We start from the raw sequence: 23,722 nt of genomic DNA on the forward strand, positions 1-23,722 counted from the left end.
CCCAAACTTTATTTAGAAAGTGCAGGTATAATAAGGAGAGAGAGAGAGAGAGAGAGAGAGAGAGAGAGAGAGAGAGAGAGAGAGAGAGAGAGAGAGAACGTGTATAGTAAGGACAAATTTTTGAGAGAGAGATCTAGAGTATGATTTAACAAGGAAAAGTCAGGCCTAGGTATACATTTGTACAAAATATATTTATTTATTACATGTATTTGTACAGTTAGAGACTCAGAAATGTATGTTTCAAAATATTTTGGTTTCCAAAAGCCAAATGATCTTGAACGGACTGAAAATTTTGAAATTTGTCTTTGAAGCTAAGATATTCCACATATATGCTCGTGGACAGAACACTCCTCACCCACCCCGCGCCCCAAACCCCTTATAAATGTGTTTACTGCATGTTCAGTGCGTTGGGTAAATGACATATTTTTCACAGAATATTTACACAACATAGCCGTCATTTTGTTTCAATGAAATAACCAAAATCCACAGAATCCGTTTCATTTTAGAAAAGTCAAACCACGAATCACACCAGATGCAAATGAGTGAGGTTGGCAATAGCAACAGATCTGTAGCTCTCTGGAAAATATCTAAACAGACCTAAACAGCTACAGATCTACAGGTAGGTTGGTACCGTCTTCTGCTGTCATTTTGAAAACTCGATAAGAAATACCAGCGACAAATCATGAATAAGGCACTTAACTTTTACAATTTATGCATCTCTATTCGGCGAACACTAACTTCGTAATATATCGTACAAAATCATTGTTGTACTCTCGAGATGGGGTACCTGTAAAGTGCGAAATTTCGTGGTAGATTTTTGTTTCGGTGGGTTTCGTTCCGGTAGATTTCGTTTCGCACTTTACAGGTACCCTCTCGAGATATTTTCAACCAAAATGAACGGAATTAAAGGAATCAAAATTTGGGGAAGGCATTATGGGACAAGCAGCTAATTTGAAAAATGAAATAATTTTCGGGACTCTTCTTCTGTTTGACTAGGTATTGCAGCCTGTGACGTCATATATAGTACTCGGAAAATGTACTAAGAACACCATACAGTACTGATCTAAAATAAACTGTCCTGATACTAAGTACATCATACAATACCGATCGAAAACAATCTCCTCTGATTACAAAGAACATCATATGCAGTACTGACCTAAAACAATCTACCCTGAAACTAAGTACATCATACAGTACTGATCTAAAATAAACTACCCTGATACTACATGTAAGTACATCATACAGTACTGATCGAAAACAATCTCCTCTGATTACAAAGAACATCATATGCAGTACTGACCTAAAACAATCTACCCTGAAACTAAGTACATCATACAGTACTGATCTAAAATAAACTACCCTGATACTACATGTAAGTACATCATACAGTACTGATCTAAAACAATATCCCCTGATTCTAAGTACAGCATATATAGTTATGATCTAAAACAGTCTCTCCTGATACTAAACACATTATGATGTGTTTAGTACTGATCTAAAACAATCTCCCCTGATTCTAAACACATCATACAGTACTGATCTAAAACAATCTCTCCTGATACTAAGTACATCATACAACACTGATCTAAAACAATTTCCCCTGATACTAAACACATCATACAGTACTGATCTAAAACATAATCATTAAAGTGGTGGTGGGGTGTGGTGGTGGTGGGGTTGGGGTGGGTGGGTGGGTGGGTGAAATACACAGCCAATATTTGGATTATTGAAATAATTTCTCAAGATCGCTTAATTGTTAATTAATGAAACAATTGCAAAAATGTGGCATCAGCATGAGTTCTTACGTTATTGAAGTCATCAGAAATATTATTGATATATAAAAAGAAGAATGGGCCTAATAGCGACCTTTGGGGAAGTCCAGAATCTATAATTGTACAAGATAAGGTACAGTAAATAAAAAAAGATAACGACCAGTGCTCTCTCTCTCTCTCTCTCTCTCTCTCTCTCTCTCTCTCTCTCAAATCCTATAGGGAATTCAAAATTAAGAGTAGAGCAAACACAGAACTCTGGAAACACCAGAGTTGGGATCAGGTATACCTAGGAGGAGTAAGCATCCCCTGTTGACCTGTCACACACACTGTGAGCCATGTATCTTGATCAGATAAACGGAGTAATCCATAGTCAAATTCAGTATGTAAAGAACGACCTAACAATTGATATTAAACGTCAGACATCCAATGATAGGTTGAATTGGCAAACTAGATCATTATAACGACAATAGAATTTGCGAAATGCTGACTTTAAACGAGATTGTTGAAACCCCTATAACATCAACTTGTTTTGTCAGTAGCCTGTCTCGATTAAAAGAAAAAGAATAATTATATGCAGAGCGTGCTCTCGCGTATCGAATCAATTGATAATAGAATATTGCTACATAAATATGGGAAGTTGACGATGAAGAATCTGAAATCATCACGTTTGTCATAAAGTTGAATTTTAATTTGCTGTTACTATGTTCTATAAAATATCCAAGTTCGAAACAGATGTGGACGACTCTGTAGTGTCTTATTTGGAGTTCACTGCATGGGATATATCGAATGAACATAAAAACGAAAATGATTATTGTTAATAGATAAAACATCAATATAATCTAAAAGAACAAGCTCTTCCGTATCGAATCAGGTGAGCGACGTGGACTCCATTTGCTGGTGATAGTGGACTATTGTTAGATGTGCAAAAATACATATGGGAAATTGACGATCGATGGACAAGCTGACGTACGTCATCCCGTTTGTCACAAAACTGAGTTGTTAGTTTGCTGTTTATGTTTATATACAGTAAAACAGTCAATTGTGAAAGATGTGGAAGACTGTAGTATCTTTTTTCCCCGAGTTTACTGGAGAAAATCACGATGTAAAGAACGGCCTAACAGTATGGTATGAAATCTATCCAAGACCCTTCTTTTTGATCTGCTTGACAAATATATAGTTTTCAACTCGTTTTTAGTCATTCTTATTACGATGTGACGTGTGACAGAATTCACTCACGTATAGTCATCGTTCAAGATTCGAAACGACCATCAACATTTTCACCACGATTTCCACTTTCTCATGCATTCTAAGTTGTTCTTTATGTACAATCGAAATTTCAAGTGAAAATAATCAAATTTAACATAAGAATATTGAACTTTGTTACGAAGATGTATATGTAAAATAAACACGAAAATCAAAGGCGGATCAAGAACATTTTCAAGGTTAGGCGCTACCCAAGTTTGTACCTTTCTGTTCCTCAAAGGGAAACAAAATGACCATTTGGGGAATAAAACATTCAACCAAAGGTGGAGGAATATGCAACTTCTGCAATCGCGCGCCCTCTAGGTTCACCACTGAAAATTAATACTTTAAATTGTTTTATTATTATCCATACATGAAGAAAAAATATATAGTTCCACATAAAAGGGGGGGGGGGGTCAAGTCTGTGGGGGCAGGCTTTCTAGCAAAAATCCTAGAATAAAATTCATTCATCTTAACATCAAAATGACATTTAAGTTGCGAAGTTGGTTATTTCAAAGTGCAAGATTGTATCGGAAATGAATGTAAAATTGATTAACCGACTAATTGAAGAATTGAACTAAAGGATCACCCCCACCCACCACCATGATTTAGGATTTTGTTTAGGTTTAGGCTGTTTTGTTTTTGTTTATGGGTTTTTAAAATTTTGATTTGCAAGAGTTTTTAGATAAATTCGTTTAGGAATAAACGGCTTTTACTCAGACCAAATTTTTCATTTATTGCCAAAGAAGCCATGTACAGTGTTTGTAAATTTTGATTTTATTTCTAACAATTTTCGTATATAACCGGTCACATAATTTCAGCATGGGGTTTTGCCCAACTATAACAATGTATTCAAAAGATGCATTACACCGCATATTTCAACAGTACGAAAACATAAATAAAAAAACAAAAAAACAAAAAAAAACCCAATATAATAATACAATTATTTTTACTCAGAACTAAATATATAGTTACTAAGTAGTAGAGGGTTCTACGTTTTAAGAACATGTACCCGCGCTCCTTTTGTCTTTTTAAAATACATTGACAATTAATAGAATATGCTCAATTCAATTCAAATACTAAGTCAGGGGCGGATCCAGGGATTCTGGTTGGGGATGTGTGGATTTTTTTTCCAGAGGCAGGGGGTGGGAGGCCGCCCTAAGGCCCCCCAGTGGGTCCAGGGCAAAGCCCTGGTGAGGGCCCGGGGGGGGGGGGGGGGCGAAGCCCTCGGAAGCTCCTGAATTATAGTGATTTTTTTTATTTTTTTTTTTTTTACAATTAATTAGCCTTCATAGGTGAAGTTACACCCCTTCTTACAAACAGAAACACACCTTTATCAACACTACTCAAATGAGGCAAAATTTATCATCAGTAAATTTCTTTCTAGACAAACTTATTTGCTCGTCATTAAGCTGTGATTTGAGTCCATCTATTTATATTTCTTGGATTTGAATCCCCCCCCCCCCCCACTTCTTTTATCACATGTTACACCTCTTGCCTGAACAGATGTTTCTTTATAGTTTTTAAAATAATAAGAAGTAGATTTTTAAAAAAATATATCATAATAGCAAATAAAAATTAATGGATGATTTTGGGGAAAGAGGGAGGAGCAGCGAAAATTAAATCAAGGTATATATAAACAATTCTCAAGAAAAGTATACTAGTATTTCTACTGAAAAAAATATAATCAACTCGGAATCTCTATAGGCATACAGTTATTCATTTATTTGTGTATGTGTGTACATTATTAGACCAAGATATAATGCTGGTAGCGCATGAAAGGGAAAATGTTTACTGATTTCACATAAAATATGATAGATATAATAGATTACATATTCCATGATTTATTGTTAATTGATTTATATATATATATATATATATATATATATATATATATATATATATATATATATATATATATATATATATATTCTTGAATTGACTGTTATAATTTATCGGTATTTCATTCTAGATATTCGCCAGTGTAAGTACGTATCATTCAATCAATAATGTATTTGAAAAATCTTCAATTATATTAAAATTAGATTATATTCAATTATTAATATATTTACCTGATTGAGAGAGAGAGAGAGAGAGAGAGAGAGAGAGAGAGAGAGAGAGAGAGAGAGAGAGAGAGAGAGAGAGAGAGAAATTGACTTCACGGTTGCTTGACGTTTCTAGTCAGACGGAAAACTCATTACAATGTACATCATACAATATAACAAATATTGATTGTATTTTGAATCACCATTTTAAAAATATGTAACCCCCCCCCCCCATAATAAAAATAAAGGGTCTTTCTGTAAATATATATATATATATATTTAAAAAAACCTATTCAGTTCAAATTATCCAGGCGCGTAGCCAGAAAGAAAATGAAGTGTGCACCAAGTACGACAAGGGGTCTGGGGGCCTTGAGCCCCCCACCCCCTACAGTGGGTCCAGACTTTGCCCTGGACTGGGCCAATGGGGCGAATCCCCCTGAAGGCTCTTGGGTTTAACCAATGAAATCTGCATAGAAACAGAGTTTCTTGTCCAAAAGAAAAAGAATGCACAAAATTATTTTCTAAAGAATTCACAGTGTGTACTTGGACTGACTTCGTTAATTTGTTTTACGAATTGTGTTGTCCACTTCATTTTGACTGGTACTAAAACTAAGGCTCAGAGTTGGACCGAAACGAGGAGGATAGGAATTATTTAAGACCGAATATAACTGAATATCCCCCTCCCCTTCGTTTCCACAGAAATTACACACACACACACACACACACACACACACACACACACACACATATATATGATGTACATTAAAGTGACTTTGAATTTGAATTAATAATGTTGATATTTATATGTTGGATCTATATAGCGCAAAATTATTTTTGAGGTACAAAATTTTTTTTACGTTAGATCTCTCCCCCCCCCCTCTCCCCCCTCCCCCCCCTCTCTCTCTCATGATGAGTACACAGTTGCGTACTTGGGTGTAGGCAGCTACTGAATAGTTCGTTTACAGAAAGACAATTTTCTAAATCATACAGGCCTATAAGCACATTATGAAAATGACAATCGAATTATTTTAAGTATGATATAGCTAAGTTATCTGATGTTTACCTTACCTATGACCTATGGAGCGCTTCGGCTTCCGTAAAGAAGTATTGTCACTGTGACTACTGTAAGTATCAGACAGATCGACAAGGAAAATTCTGTCAGGTTTGTAATGGAGAGAAGTTTCTATCAAGTTTCGGCCTTTGAAATATGGCCCTCTGAAATTTCGGTCTTCTTCAAATTTGACCTTTTACAAGATTCGGCTTCAAACAACCTACCAGTTCAAACCGCATGACATCACAGTATTTCTCATTATGTCCTGAAACAAGGCAGATTTTGAAATGTACCGAATTTATTTACTCAGGATATTCATATTTTATTTTGAAAAAGTATTTATTATTGGAAAAATTTGACATTACAATCCACAACAACTCTTCTGGTACAGTAAAATGAACATCATAAAACAAATGTTAAATATTTTATCTCGCACATCAGTCTCAGGCGTAATTGACAAGGTGTAATTGATTAAATTTACGGGTATATTCGGTTAGTGTAGATAGGTTAACGCATTATCTTATCGCTGCTACCCGAGTTTGATCCTACGGAACGGCAATGGTTGTATGTGAAAGGGTATTGTGGTCATGCAAACACGTGGGCTTTCCTCTTGCATCAATAACCCCGTCACAGCAATATCTTAGCTGACGAGATGCATTAATATAAGTTGTAGAACTTGTTTGTTAATTGTCGTAAAATAATTAAAGTTTAAACTAAATCTACATCAGGAATGCTTTGATTAACTCCGCTTCAGGAACTAGTTGCCTGATAGCACCATAGTAAAACAAATATGGCTGACATAATGCATTTGTGATTTTTTGAATTATTGCAGCTGAGGAGATGGCTCCAGAAATTTTGTAAGATCAATAACAGAACAGAAGTAATTACCACCATCAGACAGCTCAGGTGTAACGTAAACGTTCTCCACAATGAATGTGACCAACAAAGTCAACCTCTGTAAAGTGGTGGAGAAAGTTAACAACTTCCTGTTACCTAGTAAGTACAGACCCATCAGAAGGTTGGGGGGGGGGGAAGAATACCAAAACATATTCTTGGACAAATTGTTATCCATTTTCTGTATATGAAATAAACAGTTTTAAAGAGTGGGCCACTCTACAGGCCTGAATTACTGCATATGATATGTTTAATAAATGGACTCGTTATTGAAACAGAAATATATTTTCTTTTCAACTTCTCATGTACATTTTGTGTTATCTGATAAGTCAGAAATCTCTATCATGTTTTCTTTCTCCCAGCCTCGAGTCGTTCTCAGTGCTTGCCATTTTACGTGGGAAATGGACAAGTAGGGATCCTTCGACCGCATGTTGTGTTGCTGTTGCAGGAGCACCCTGAAATCTTCTCGGTCAGCAACACCGCTGTCCACCTGAACAATAAGTATGCAACCTGTGAGGAGAGGACGAAGGTGATGAAAGAATTTCTAGAGAGTGTCCGAGAGGCTGGAAAACTCAATGAGGCGCTCAAAGGCTGGAGAAATGAGGTAAGGATCCGATCAAATGAAGAAAAAGACGACATGAAATACACGCATTGTTCTGACATTTTGATATAGTATGTGAAGTTAAGAAAGGGAATAAAATTTAATGAGTATTTGTCGTATTGATGAGAGATGTAATGTAAGAGACCTACAATTATATTATGTTGAGTGAAACACAAGCCTATGTAGGCATGGTTACATGTTATCAGTGCTCCAAGTTGCGAGTAAAATGGTCGCATTTGCGACCAAAAAATCGATTTTGCGACTAGAGATTATAACTAAGTCGCATTTTCGCGAGTGGAGAAAAATTGGGCATCTAGTAAAATTTTATAATCGGGATCAGAAGTCTGAATAAATATTTTTCAGTCTCAGTCAAAGCAGCATTTGAAAGCAATAAAGATGGCGGGAAAACGAGGATTAGAGCACTTTGGAGTTATTGGTAGTAAAAATTAGAAACCTCAGCGTAGTACATGTAACGAAGAAATTCGAGAATCACACGGAAAAAGTTTTGCATCTAAAAATGACGTAGCTGTGTCTAAAGAAAAATGCAAAATAAAGGAAGAACCCCAGTCCTGAAATGGCTAAAGAAATTTTCGTGGTTGATATACAGAGATGGCAAAATGTTTTGCAGAATTTGTGAGGCCAATCAGCCAGGAACGTCAACCATTTCTGGACACCCATTGTCCGATTTCGCTTCGACCAGGTGTACATCTTTCAAATATGGAAGTGTGACTATTCACGGTAACATTAAGAGACGTATCTTTGTCCGTGACTGCATTTTTAGCAGTAAGTCGAGCAGGGCAACTGTTGCTGCTAATTTTCAAAGACAATTACAAACTGGGGATGTACATGTAGTATTCTTATTGATGCTGGTACTGATTGTTCAGCAAAAGATCCAACAAAAGTAGCTCTTGTTCGCATAAGCAGTGAAGGCCCATTATTGAGACCCTAAAGCAAATCCTTGTGTGGAACGCTGGGTCTTCCTCCCCAGAATCATACTGTAAAATATACAGGATATTCAGGATGACCCAATGCAATACAACTTTTGCCAGAGTAAATACTTGACTTGTTAGCATCCAGCATGTTTCACAGCACATTTCTATTCAGTTTAAAAATAAAACAAACAAAACGCATGCATGGGTGTTGATTTTTTTCTTGCAAGTCTTATTTACAAAATCTTTTACCATGTCGAGTAGAAATTTTGAAAATGGCGACTAGAAATTTGAAAATGGCGACCAGAAATATTTCTAGGTCGCCATTTTGCGACCTGATAGCAGATGCGACTTGGAGCACTGAGTTATGGTTATGTTTGTAGTAACACATTCTTTTCTTTACATGTGTTTTATGTGTACATGTGTCATTTGGTTTGACATGTGCTTTGTTTCCATTCTTTTTTCAGTTCTACAGCATTCGTCATTCCATGAGTGAGCCTGTTTTGTTCAAAATGGAGCGATCTGCTTGTAGTAAGTATCCTATAGAAGAAAAGCATCAGCAAGTCAAATCACTGTGCATTGCCGTAAACTTCCTATCTAATGATATTTATTTATAATGGAGCAATCTGCTTCTAGTAGGTAGCCTTTAGAAGAAATGGAGTTATCTGCTTCTAGTAGGTACAATGTAGACTTCAGAAGAAAATCAGTGGCAAGTTAACTCGGAGTACATGATAGTAAACAACAATCTAGTAATGTTAGAATTACCCAATCATAAGGTGTTTCAATTGAAAATATTTTTGAATGAATGCATGCACAAACCAGAGATTGAAGTTTCTATCTCTGACCAAAGATTAAAAGTATCACCGAACTGTTTTGGCACTTTTAATCAGTTGACAAAATATGCAAATGAATAAATACTTCATAACTGATAGTTGTCCGGTCTGTGATAGTTATAAAGTGTTGGTCACTTGAAGGCAGACCCTATGATAATAGTCCTTGGAAACATTTTATAATCTATCACTATGAATTCTAACAATTTCAAGATCAACAGTATTTGTTTCAACCCTATCAGGATTCTTGCAAAGCAAAGCAACACATATTGACAACTTTTTCGAGTGTGTTTTGGAATGTACTGTCGGTTCGTCCCTTTGTCCACGATCAGATTTTGTATAATTAAATACGCACTACAGGGGACACATATTCAGTAGAAAGGGGTAGAATTTGTTGTTCAGGACTTAAAAAGAGATGGCATTAAATTTGTATTCAAGAAATATATTGACATAAATTGCCTTCTCTTGAAATATTAAGGATATTTATAGGTATCTTTATTCTTTGATACAGATATTGACATAACTTGCCTTCTTGTGGTCTATTTTTAGGTCCCTTTGGAGTGGTGACTTATGGATGTCACATCAATGGATACACCTATAAAAATGGAGAGATGATGATGTGGGTCGCAAAGAGGTCATCAACCAAACAGACGTACCCCAACCTCCTAGACCAGTTTGTGAGTTGGTCAAACATTTAGCGATGCTTCATTTCTTCATATTGTTAGTTGATATTGTCTACTTAATTTTTATGCAACCATCATACCCTGGTGGTATTATGGTTTGGTGCAGTCTGTCTGTCTGAGCCTGTCCATTCATCAGTATATTGAATCAGATTAAAACAGTAATTATGAGGCTAAGATCATGACTTGGTACTTGTATTTCCAGTGATTAGAGGAAGAAGCTTATTTTCATGTCCACATAATTCAAGATTCGAGGGCATATGCCATATACATAGTTTTTGGTCTCTCCATCTGTCTGACTGTTTGTCTACAAAGTCTGTAACCTTGGCCATAACTTTTGAAAGCTTTCCATATTTCACGCACGTATTCCTTGTGACATGACCTTCTGGTACCAGAATTACATGGCTGCCATATGGGGGCATCAGTGTTTCCCAAACACATCTTGTTTATTCAAGATGTAGGTTATATGGTTATAAGGCTAGGATAATCAAACTTGACATTATGTTCCTAATTATAAGAGAAAGAAGCATTATGGTTTTCAAGGTCGTAGATCAAAGGTTAAGGTCAGACTTGCATGGGTCATTTTAAGGGATGTCAACGAGTACCTGGTTAACCTGGTACTTGACTGAAAGCCCGAGTATTACATACTAATACTAAAATGGGAACCTGATTACTCGGATACATGTATATATTTTGTAGATATTTCAAACCACATATCATTAAAGATTTCAGTATTAGTGAGTTTTTTGCGATTTTATAGAAATTGTGTGGAAATGGATATGTTTGTGACAGTGTAGATAGTTTGTTCATGATTCATCATTTATATTCACATTTTAAAAATTAGTGTTGTTATCTTTCAATTATTAAGCAAACATTTTACAGATAGAGGTATGTTATAAATCAAATGTACTGTTAAGATCCCCACAAGAATTAAGGCCATATTACACTATCAGTGAACCCAGTTCTCTCAGGGCCAGAAACATATCCTATCTCACCTAGTTCTTTGTTGATCAGGGCCAGAAACATATCCTATCTCACCTAGTTCTTTGTTGATCAGGGCCAGAAACATATCCTATCTCACATAGTTCTTTGTTAAGTGTGTCTTGCATTAGCTCCCCATCTACACATGTTTTTATGCCCCCGAGATCGAAGATCGGGTGGCATATTGTTTTTGTCCTGTCTGTAATTCTGTCTGAAACTTTAACCTTGCTAATAACTTTTGAACAGTAAGTGCTAGAGCTTTGATATTTCACATAAGTGTTCCTTGTAACAAGACCTTTCCGTTGGTAATAAACATTTTGACCTTGTCATTTGACCTACTTTTAATTTTTTTTTTACATTGGTCATAACTTCTAAATGGTAAATATTAGAGCTTTCATATCAGGGCTCGAAATTAACATATGCTCGTCAGTCTGTGACTGGTTAAAAGTCTGGCGGACTGACTGACATTTGTTTTAGTCAGTCCGATGGGACTGGTTAATTTTCTAAAGCATATACTTATGAAATTTTATACAAACATTTGGCATGCTTCGATCTGTAGATATCAGATGAATCTGATTCGTAAATATGAATCTCACATTTAAGTGTTACAATATTGTCTGAGACATATTGAGTTAAATTTCGTTTTAATAACATTAACGAAATTAAATGTTTAATCATTTCTGGAAAACTCTGTTGGACTGGTAAAATTTTTGGCGGACTGGTTGAAATTATACCCCATCAGTCCGGCTGGACTGGTGACATAAAAAGTTAGCTTCAAGCCCTGCATATTGTACATGAGCATTTCTTGTGACAAGATCTTTCTAATGGTACCAAGATATTTGTCCTTGTGACCTTGGCCATCTTGGGAATTGGCCATTATCGGGGGCATTTGTGTTTCACAAACACATCTTGTTATAGGTTGCTGGAGGACTGACTTCCGGTCTAGGATTCCGAGAGTGCGCTGAGAAGGAGTGCCAGGAAGAAGCATCCGTACCAGAGATACACCTGAGGAATCTAAAGTCCACAGGCACTGTCAGGTAAAATTACCTCAATGTAACATTTACCTGCTTAACTCCACAGGTACTGTCAGGTAAAATTACCTCAATGTAATATTTACCTGCCTAACTCCACAGGCTCTGTCAGGTAAAATTACCTCAGTGTAACATTTACCTGCCTAATTCCACAGGCTCTGTCAGGTAAAATTACCTCAGTGTAACATTTACCTGCCTAATTCCACAGGCTCTGTCAGGTAAAATTACCTCAATGTAACAGTTAACTTCCTAACTCCACAGGCTTTGTCAGGTAAAATTACCTCAGTGTAACATTTACCTGCCTAACTCCACAGGCTCTGTCAGGTAAAATTACCTCAATGTAACAGTTAACTTCCTAACTCCACAGGCTCTGTCAGGTAAAATTACCTCAATGTAACATTTACCTGCCTAATTCCACAGGCTCTGTCAGGTAAAATTACCTCAATGTAACAGTTAACTTCCTAACTCCACAGGCACTGTCAGGTAAAATTACCTCAGTGTAACATTTACCTGCCTAAGTAACATTTACCTGCCTAACTCCACAGGCTCTGTCAGGTAAAATTACCTCAATGTAACAGTTAACTTCCTAACTCCACAGGCTCTGTCAGGTAAAATTACCTCAATGTAACATTTACCTGCCTAATTCCACAGGCTCTGTCAGGTAAAATTACCTCAATGTAACAGTTAACTTCCTAACTCCACAGGCTCTGTCAGGTAAAATTACCTCAGTGTAACATTTACCTGCCTAACTCCACAGGCACTGTCAGGTAAAATTACCTCAGTGTAACATTTACCTGCCTAACTCCACAGGCTCTGTCAGGTAAAATTACCTCAGTGTAACATTTACCTGCTTAACTCCACAGGTACTATCAGGTAAAATTACCTCAATGTAATATTTACCTGCCTAACTCCACAGGCTCTGTCAGGTAAAATTACCTCAATGTAACATTTACCTGCCAAACTTCACAGGTACTGTCAGGTAAAATTACATCAATGTAACATTTACCTGCCTAACTCCACAGGCTTTGTCAGGTAAAATTACCTCAGTGTAACATTTACCTGCCTAACTCCACGGGCACTGTCAGGTAAAATTACCTCAATGTAACAGTTACCTGCCAACTTCACAGGTACTGTCAGGTAAAATTACATCAATGTAACATTTACCTGCCTAACTTCACAGGCTTTGTCAGGTAAAATTACCTCAGTGTAACATTTACCTGCCCAGCTCCACGGGCACTGTCAGGTAAAATTACCTCAATGTAACAGTTACCTGCCAAACTTCACAGGTACTGTCAGGTAAAATTACATCAATGTAACATTTACCTGCCTAACTTCACAGGCTTTGTCAGGTAAAATTACCTCAGTGTAACATTTACCTGCCTAACTTCACAGGTACTGTCAGGTAAAATTACATCAATGTAACAGTTACCTGTCAAACTTCACAGGTACTGTCAGGTAAAATTACATCAATGTAACATTTACCTGCCTAACTCCACAGGCTTTGTCAGGTAAAATTACCTCAGTGTAACATTTACCTGCCTAACTCCACAGGCACTGTCAGGTAAAATTACCTCAGTGTAACATTTACCTGCCTAACTCCACAGGCTCTGTCAGGTAAAATTACCTCAGTGTAACATTTACCTGCTTAACTCCACAAGTACTATCAGGTAAAATTACCTCAATGTAATATTTACCTGCCTAACTCCACAGGCTCTGTCAGGTAAAATTACCTCAATGTAACATTTACCTGCCAAACTTCACAGGTACTGTCAGGTAAAATTACATCAATGTAACATTTACCTGCCTAACTCCACAGGCTTTGTCAGGTAAAATTACCTCAGTGTAACATTTACCTGTCTAACTCCACGGGCACTGTCAGGTAAAATTACCTCAATGTAACAGTTACCTGCCAACTTCACAGGTACTGTCAGGTAAAATTACATCAATGTAACATTTACCTGCCTAACTTCACAGGCTTTGTCAGGTAAAATTACCTCAGTGTAACATTTACCTGCCCAACTCCGCGGACACTGTCAGGTAAAATTACCTCAATGTAACAGTTACCTGCCAAACTTCACAGGTACTGTCAGGTAAAATTACATCAATGTAACATTTACCTGCCTAACTCCACAGGCTTTGTCAGGTAAAATTACCTCAGTGTAACATTTACCTGCCTAACTCCACGGGCACTGTCAGGTAAAATTACCTCAATGTAACAGTTACCTGCCAAACTTCACAGGTACTGTCAGGTAAAATTACATCAATGTAACATTTACCTGCCTAACTTCACAGGCTTTGTCAGGTAAAATTACCTCAGTGTAACATTTACCTGCCTAACTTCACAGGTACTGTCAGGTAAAATTACATCAATGTAACAGTTACCTGTCAAACTTCACAGGTACTGTCAGGTAAAATTACATCAATGTAACATTTACCTGCCTAACTCCACAGGCTTTGTCAGGTAAAATTACCTCAGTGTAACATTTACCTGCCTAACTCCACAGGCTCTGTAAGTCTTAAGTGTCTAACTGCGCAGGGTCTCTAAGACTTATTAGCCTTAGTACGCTGGCATTGTCAGATAAAAAATAGCTCAAATCCACAGGCTCTGTAAATTTATGTTTTTCTTTAACCGATGACCTTGTCCTTAGTTGATGGTCATGACCAGCTGTTTGCTTAATTCTCTGCTCAGAAGTTTCTGAAATATTTTACTGTGACACGATTTCTCCATTTTGAAGGTCATATCCAAAAGAACTGTGTCTTTATCTACTAATGCCTGGTGTTTGGTGAAGGAACATCACTGTTACACGTGTAAGTTTGATGCTGTTTTAAAGAATCCAACTTGGGATCTTCTGGTCGTGAAGCAAACACTTTAAAGATGATCAGTCAGAACTTGGGATCTTCTGGTTGTGAAGCAAGTACTCTAATCTTAACATGACCGGTCAGAAGCAACCCTCATGACCCAAGTACGGGCTTCAGTAATGTTTTTCTTTTACAAAGTTATCATCTGGAATAATATTCACCCATGTTGTTAACTTTGGCCAAATAACCTTCATTTACGGTCATAAGCATATTGGCTAATCAGAACAATAGTGCCATGTAGAAGCTTAATATGTGGCGGTCAAACGGGGTCGATCGCCGGTGGCTGGATGGCTCGGTTGGTGGAGCACCTGTCTAGAGAATTCAGGGGGCCTGGGGTCGAATCTTGATCTGGTCTGTTGCATTTTCTACCTTCCTGTTACACTTAAAACATCTTTTAATTATTTCTCTGTGGTGCAGATATATTTTAAACTTTTTAATATCTAAATGAAAAGTATTTTAGATTTACACTTGCTTTGATTGATAGCTATGTTCATGAAGATGAGAGGGGTGCCCACCCAATTCATGTGTTAGGTGTTCAGAAGTAAATGTTTTCATTGATAGTGTTCAGAAGTAAATGTTTTCATTGATAGCTTCGTTCATGAAGATGAGAGGGGTGTTCAACCAGAAGTCGAGTTTATCTTTGACCTGAAACTTCCCGAGGACTTTGTACCGGTGAATGCTGATGGTGAAGTTCAGGAATTTAAACTTTATCCTGTCTCCGAGGTAATTAAACATTTTAGAGACATCACTTTCTGGATAGGGTTTCTTGAACTAAATACAGTCAAACTTCATTATCTCAAACTCAATGGGACCAAGATCAAACTTTGAGATATCCGAGGATTCAAGGTATTAAAGGTAAAATACATAAAGAATAAGTGGTTGGGACTTCCAAATCACTTCAACATATAGACTATGATATTCGAGATTTTGAAGATCTCGTCCAAAAGAAATGTGACTCACTTCTAAGTGCTGAGGGGCTGAAACAGACACTATCAACTGTGTTCGTCTTAAGTTTGACATAGCTAAAATACGTGTGAAGCTCAAACCTACAACCTCACTGTCACCAAGCAAACACTTTAACCACTGGGCCACCACGGTTGGGAGAATTTAATCATAAATATTTACATTCACTGAAACTCTTTTTCTTAAATTTCTTTTGAAATTGACATTGCTTTCATCATAGACAATGAATACATGTTTGTAGAAATTAGTTTGATCCCATTTTTCTTTACCACTGTCCGCATAAGCATTACTAAATATGGAGTGTCAAGGTCAAAGGTTGTATTGGCTGTTTCGTTTAAAGTAACAAAATTGTCAACAATGTGATATTTCAGTACTGAAATCTAGTTTATATTTAATAAAAATACTTAAAAATATGAATATAAACAATAAAATGTCTTTCTTTGTTGTTTCATTGGGTGATGAAGGTAGCTAGCATAGCAAAAAATTTTTTTTACATAACCCTCTGATGCAGTTATGAATTTTTTCTGCAATGCTAGCTACCTTCATCACCTGATAAAACAACAGAGAATGCATTCCATTGTTGAAGTGCATCACAAGTACAAAATTGAAGACTGATGATAATAAAAAGGATTGTGGTGTGGTTTGTTTGTTTAGAAAGTTTTCATGAAGTAAAATAGTGGGTTTAATGGAACATATACCAAAAGAAGGTGGATGACTGGTGCCAGTGATTACTTTTTCAGGATTAGGGGGTTCACGAACATTAGGGACAGGTTGAATTGTCTGAACATTTGTTATTTTCAGTTACCAGGGATGATTGTTCAAGCTTCCTTCAAGCCAAACAGTGCTGCCATAGTGTTGGACTTCTTAATACGACACAACATTATTAATCCTGATAACGGTAAGATTTAATACGACACAATATTATTAACCCTGATAATGGTAAGATTTAATACGACACAACATTATTAATCCTGATAACGGTAAAATTTACTACGACACAATATTATTAACCCTGATAATGGTAAGATTTAATACGACACAATATTATTAACCCTGATAATGGTAAGATTTAATACGACACAACATTATTAACCCTGATAATGGTAAGATTTAATACGACACAATATTATTAACCCTGATAATGGTAAGATTTAATACGACACAACATTATTAATCCTGATAACGGTAAGATTTACTACGACACAATATTATTAACCCTGATAATGGTAAGATTTAATACGACACAACATTATTAACCCTGATAATGGTAAGATTTAATACGACACAATATTATTAACCCTGATAATGGTAAGATTTAATACGACACAATATTATTAACCCTGATAATGGTAAGATTTAATACGACACATTATTAACCCTGATAGCGATAAGATTTACTACGACACAATATTATTAACCCTGATAGCGATACGATTTAATACGACACAACATTATTAACCCTGATAATGGTAAGATTTAATACGACACAACATTATTAACCCTGATAACGGTAAGATTTAATACGACACAACATTATTAACCCTGATAATGGTAAGATTTACTACGACACAATATTATTAACCCTGATAACGATAAGATTTAATACGACACAACATTATTAACCCTGATAACGGTAAGATTTAATACGACACAACATTATTAACCCTGATAATGGTAAGATTTAATACGACACAACATTATTGACCCTGATAATGGTAAGATTTAATATGACAAATCATTATTAATCCTGATAATGGTAAGATTAATTAATACGACACATTATTAACCCTGATAATGGTAAGATTAATTAATACGACACATTATTAACCCTGATAATGGTAAGATTAATTAATACGACACGTTATTAACCCTGATAAACGTAGATTTGATACAATGTAGCATTATTAACCCCGACATCGGCAAGATGGTTACCTCTCAGAGACAAATCAAAGATGCCTAGAAATAACTACTCCCATATCTGGTTAGTTCATTCAAAATTTTAAAATGACTTGCAATGTTTCAAGATGTGCGTAGTTTTATATGAAGCACATCATCATGAGAAATAAAGCTGTTTTAAGAATTCCAGTGACTGGTCAGATTTGCAAGGTTCAAATTCGTTTGCAGAAGGCATTTATACTGCATTGATTAAATGAAGCTATATTGGTTACCTAGAAATGGGCATTAATTAGGTTAAACTTTAGAATTTGTGATACCGTATTTTGCCGAATATAATACGCAGTGGTGTTTAATACGCACCCCCCACTTTGAGCCTAAAAGTTGGTGAAAAAACGCACTTCGGGTGTATAATACGCAGCAAAAATTTTGACCAAGCGGTAATCTTTATTTTATACTTGGTGTTAATTTTCACTTAATATTTTTGCAGAAATAATGAATTCTAAACAACGCCCAATAATTTGCAAACTTTTTGAGATGAGGTCTACATCGCGGTAATCTTCAATGAGAATCTTCAGGGAAATATCAACCCGGACAAGCCTGTTCATTTCAGGAAAGCACGAGATTTTGTAGCATTAAATCTTAACTGACTCGATATTTCCTTTGTTGAAACTTAAAATCAATCAAATAGCCGATGTTATAAAAATAAAATTAAACAATTAAACTATCGCTTATTTTACTGTAATCAACACACCATGGTAGGTACAAAGATGCAAATTATCAACTCCTTGTTAACTACGATGACTTAAAATGTGTGAAAAAAAAATTTTGTTAGGTATTTCTTTACCCGGAGGGGGTATCTAACAAAAGCAGTGTACACAACAATGGCTTCGTAAAACACACGCTTTTACGCAAGAATAGTTATTTCAAAGATTCAAATAAGTATTTCATTAAAAATTAGGCCTATTCATAAAACTTACAGTAAATAAACTTTTAGCAAGTGACAAAATTATTTTCCAACAATTTTAGCACGTGTCAAGGCATTATTGTGTACACATGCTTTCAATAATGGCGGCATGCGATGTAATGAATAGTCAGATCCAATGCAATTTGATTGGCTGTTTGTTTCATGATAATTGAATTATTTAGATATTGTAAGTATATATATCACATTTTCTGCAATTTTACGTTTCTGTAGTAATTTTCTTGAGGTCGAATTTTCTACTTAATAAATAGGTGAACGTGAAAAGGCGTACAGTATCCGAAGCCTTGGTCTTTGAGTGAAATATTACACTACTTAATCGCCGAGTTTCATCTGGAAAAAAAGATCAAAAACCTATTGTGGTATATAATACGCACCCCTTTCTGGCACAAAAATATTCTCTAAAAAAAGTGCGTATTATATTCGGCAAAATACGGTACCTATATTAATAGTTTCTTTATACACTTTACATAATTGTATATAAAAGCAAGTTGTTGAATCAGAGTTTTGTGGAAACTGAACTGCTAAATCTGACTGTCTTGTGAACAGTAGATGACAATGCATAATAAAACAGTTGTTGACTGAGGTTTTCAGACAGTGGATAAAACAGTTATTGACTGAGGTTTTGAGGTAGTGGGTAAAACAGTTATTGACTGAGGTTTTGAGGCAGTGAATAAAAGTTATTGACCAAGGTTTTGAGGCAGTGGATAATAAAAACAGTTGTTGACAGAGGTTTGAGGCAGTGGATAAAACAGTTGTTGACCAAGGTTTCAGGGCAGTGAATAAAAGAAGTTATTAATCAAGGTTTTGAGGCAGTGGATAAAATGATTATTGACCAAGGTTTTGAGGCAGTGGATAAAACGGTTGTTGACAGAGGTTTGAGGCAGTGGATAAAACAGTTATTGACTGAGGTTTTGAGGCAGTGCAGTGTGGATAAAACTATTGTTGACAGGTTTTGAGACAGTGAATGACCTGTTGGAACTGTCAACACATGGTATTGTCCAACACCTTTCACAAGAGCTTGTACACATGCCCAACAGCTAATCTGTTTCTTGTGCTACCTATATTAAAAGTCATCCTCTTGTTATTTGGTAGAGTATAATGTGTTTTGTATTTACAGTCATCTGTTACTTGGTAGAGTATAATGTGTTTTGTATTCACGACTGTAAATACAAGAGTATAATGTGTTTTGTATTTATAGTCGTCTGTTACTTGGTAGAGTTTAATGTGTTTTGTATTTAGGCCACATCAAATCGATTCTCTGGTTCTCAGACACCGCCACCCCCTCCAAAAAATCGGCTGCTGACATGAGTTTATTGCCGCCCCGGAAAAAAATTGCCGCCGCCTGTATTTGATCCGTCAAAATAAAATTTGTGTTTTGGTGCCAAAATCGTAAAGCACATTGCTGAATAAGACGTGCTGCTTAGTTGATGTAAACAATATGGTGACAGAAACAGTTTTTGTCAGCATTGAGATTATTTTTAACTCATTGAAAACAGATTGTTCCATGGACAATTATACCGGTAGACTCGTCCTTGACAGTTGATACGCTTTGCAAGAAACTTCTGGGCGGTGAGTTTAAAGAAATTGAAACCGTGAAGGAACAAATTGATGAAAGCAAGGCCGAGTTGAAGTACGACATTTTCGTAGGTCGAAACAAAACTGCTAACAGCGATAAGGCTTTTCAACAGTGAAAATTTCCAAAGTGGTTGAACTTTTCGGGAGATATTTAAAAGTGAAAGTGTCTGAAAAAAAGACTGATTTGCCCTCGTCAAATAAACACAATGAAAAGAAGCTATACGGTGTTGAATACCATTTGTAAAACTCTTAACTTTCTTCACAACACAAAAAAAAAAAAAAACCACGGACAAAAAATCCCTACCCATTTGTGACATGGAGATAAACTGAAAAACTAAACCCCCTACCTACCTACCCATTTTTTGAAAAACAATTGTCCAAGAACCAGAGAATCGATTTGATGTGGCCTTACAGTCGTCTGTTACTAATTGGTAGAGTATAATGTGTTTTGTATTTACAGAGCCCTCCTACTGCTATTTGGTAGAGATGCTGCACTACCCAGTCCAGACATTTTTTAAGAAGTTTCCCACAGAGTCCTGAAGAGAAGGCATCATTATTAATGGATGCCTGGAGAACTCGAGCACGGCTCTCCTGAATTATATCAAATAAACGAGCTCTGTGACCTGTTTTATGAAAGTATCAAACTGTTAAATTTCATATCTTTCATTCACAAAAGGACCTATGCCTTGCTCCCTGGAAGTCTGAACCCTCCATGTTACGAGGGGAATGTGTCTGCTATGTGGGGTCTGAATGAGTTGTAAATATACCAAGATTTAGGATTTCAAAGTTCAGTAAATTTAGGTAATAAATGAGGATTTGCTAATATGGATTATTAAACAATATTTTATATTTATTTTAATTGGAGTAAGTATGTCTCTTCAACTGTGCATTATTTGTCCAGGATGGTACGGGACTCTAGTCAATTGGCTATTTGGCGTATTGTATCATCATTGTGTATTGTATCATTAATTGGCTATTTGGCGTATTGTATCATCATTGTGTATTGTATCATTAATTGGCTATTTGGTGTATTGTATCATCATTGTGTATTGTATCATTAATTGGCTATTTGGCGTATTGTATCATCATAGTGTATTGTATCATTAATTGGCTATTTGGCGTATTGTATCATCATTGTGTATTGTATCATTAATTGGCTATTTGGCGTATTGTATCATCATTGTGTATTGTATCATTAATTGGCTATTTGGTGTATTGTATTGTCATTGTGTATTGTATCATTAATTGGCTATTTGGTGTATTGTACCGTCAGTGTACAAACAGCTTATGATTTGTTAAAGTTGCAGTGTTTGTTATCAGATTTATTGGGTACTTGTACTTGCTAATGGTGTTGTTGGAGGAATTCTGATGGAGGCTTGCAGTAATCTGTTTGACATTTTTCTTTGCAATTGTTTATGATTATTATTTTTAAATGTTGTAAATGATGAGCGATTTCAAAACATAAAAAATGTGCCCAACTTGTCATTTTAAGTTTATAGATGGAAATAGCATATGCGTGCATGTGGTCTTTCCCTTCCTTTATTTACTGATAAATATTCTACATTAAATTTAATGTACATTTCATTCTTTGTTAATTTGTTCTGTATTTTGATTTGAGTCGACCACACACACACACACATATATACAATTACATAGAAAACACTAAAATGATCAATGATGCAAACAATCTAATTGTTCATGTCATTGGTGGTTTTAGTGCTATATATATATATGTAATTTTTGTTTTTGACCTTGTACCTTATTGTGGATCCGAGGTATCGGATGTTACTGTTGGAATGTAGTGCTTTACATATAAATACGTAATTCTAAACTCTAGTGTTTTATATATAAATACGTAATAAACTCTAGTGCTTTATTTATAAATACGTAATTCTAAACTCGTGTTTTATTTATAAATACGTAATTCTTATCTCTAGTGCTTTATATATAAATACGTAATTCTAAACTCTAGTGTTTTATTTATAAATACGTAATTCTAAACTCTAGTGTTTTATTTATAAATACGTAATTCTTATCTCTAGTGCTTTATATATAAATACGTAATTCTAAACTCTATTGCTTTATATATAAATACGTAATTCTTATCTCTAGTGCTTTATATATAAATACGTAATTCTAAACTCTATTGCTTTATATATAAATACGTAATTCTTAACTCTAGTGCTTTATATATAGATACGTAATTCTAAACTCTAGTGCTTTAATATATAAATACGTAATTCTTAACTCTAGTGCTTTATATATAAATACGTAATTCTTAACTCTAGTGGCCAGTTTCATTGTATTACTCTGTTTACCTGATCAAGATATAGGGCTTGCGGCGGGTGTGACTGGTTGACAGGGGATGCTTACTTCTCCTAAGCACCTGATTCCACCTCTGGTATGTCCAGGGTTCCATGTTTGCCCAACTCTTTAGTTTGTATTCTTTATAGGAGTTATGAAATTGATCACTTTTCGTTATCTTCATCTTTAATTATTCAGTCATATAATAAAGCAATTTATATTATTCAGTCATATAGTAAAGCAATTTATATTATTTTTTCTCCATTAATATTGTGTTGTAAATAGTTACATCATACATGTACCTTCTAAGTGCTCCAGGGTCGGTAAACATTGTATTTCTCAGGTAGCTAAAGCATCGTGTTAACCTCGTAAATGTTAATAATTGTTTAACATGGACTCGTAATTGTTGTGGGCGTCTTCTTTCTATACGAGTGTGCACTATATTGGGTTTCATTGGACCAGTTATCATCTATACATTAACCTTTAGAACTAAAAATCATTAAGGAAAATTGAAGTTTAAAAGATTGTCCCGAGGACATGGAACTCCCACCAATATCCCGGGGACACAGAACTCCCACAAATGTCCCGAGGACACAGAAATCCCACTAATGTCCCATGGACACGGAACTCCCACCAATTCACATCTGATGCATGTTGCTGGTTTCTAAACTTTAGTTATTGACAGGAAGTGAGTATATGATCCCCTCATATCCTCTTAAAATCTTAGGGGCAAAACTGCATTAATTTGGGGAGGTTGTCTACAGGGGGAAATAATTCATGAAACTACAACACATATAACCATAGCTCATAACTTTATATACTTTGCTTTCCTAGGAAAATTCTCTGAACAGATGAAGTATCCAAATGTAAAATAATGTGCAAAAGATTGTTTCCCAAGAATAACCATATTGATTGCAAGCATCCAGGTTAATGTAGTTCTATCAATATGGCTTTTATGCCAGATTCAAACTCGCCTACCCTCTGCATCTTTGATTTTCACTGTCCTTGGCCATCTACGACAAAGACCGAGACAATGGTCAAGACAGAGCATAAGTTTAAATTTCTGATCCAATCTGTGTCTTCTTTT

The 23,722-nt window shown here is 35.7% G+C and overlaps 1 protein-coding gene across 2 annotated transcripts; it reads left to right on the forward strand.

The window, feature by feature from the left end:
* Positions 1-6,094: 6,094 nt before the first annotated feature.
* On the forward strand, positions 6,095-21,915 carry LOC125655831 (uncharacterized). 2 transcript variants are annotated; one of them, XM_048886353.2, is made up of 9 exons: positions 6,095-6,183; positions 6,943-7,106; positions 7,367-7,608; positions 9,002-9,065; positions 9,914-10,041; positions 11,944-12,062; positions 15,506-15,638; positions 16,680-16,776; positions 20,792-21,915. In XM_048886353.2, the coding sequence occupies exons 2-9, from the start codon at positions 7,040-7,042 to the stop codon at positions 20,869-20,871; spliced, it is 930 nt and encodes a 309-aa protein (XP_048742310.2). In that variant the 5' UTR covers positions 6,095-6,183; positions 6,943-7,039; the 3' UTR covers positions 20,872-21,915. The 2 variants fall into 2 exon arrangements, with proteins under 2 accessions (XP_048742310.2, XP_048742312.2); XM_048886355.2 differs by having other exon boundaries at positions 6,102-6,221.
* Positions 21,916-23,722: the final 1,807 nt, after the last annotated feature.

This window comes from Ostrea edulis, chromosome 7, assembly GCF_947568905.1.
Source record: "Ostrea edulis chromosome 7, xbOstEdul1.1, whole genome shotgun sequence".
NCBI classification, from domain to species: domain Eukaryota; kingdom Metazoa; phylum Mollusca; class Bivalvia; order Ostreida; family Ostreidae; genus Ostrea; species Ostrea edulis.

What these genes read in the sequence shown, in the direction of transcription:
- LOC125655831 (XM_048886353.2), top strand. Translation starts at nt 7,040, where the DNA reads ATGAATGTGACCAACAAAGTCAACCTCTGTAAAGTGGTGGAGAAAGTT. An exon ending in AACTTTATCCTGTCTCCGAG is followed by an intron (nt 15,639 to 16,679) that starts GTAATTAAACAT and finishes TGTTATTTTCAG; the next exon opens with TTACCAGGGATGATTGTTCA. An exon ending in CATTATTAATCCTGATAACG is followed by an intron (nt 16,777 to 20,791) that starts GTAAGATTTAAT and finishes TTGTATTTACAG; the next exon opens with AGCCCTCCTACTGCTATTTG.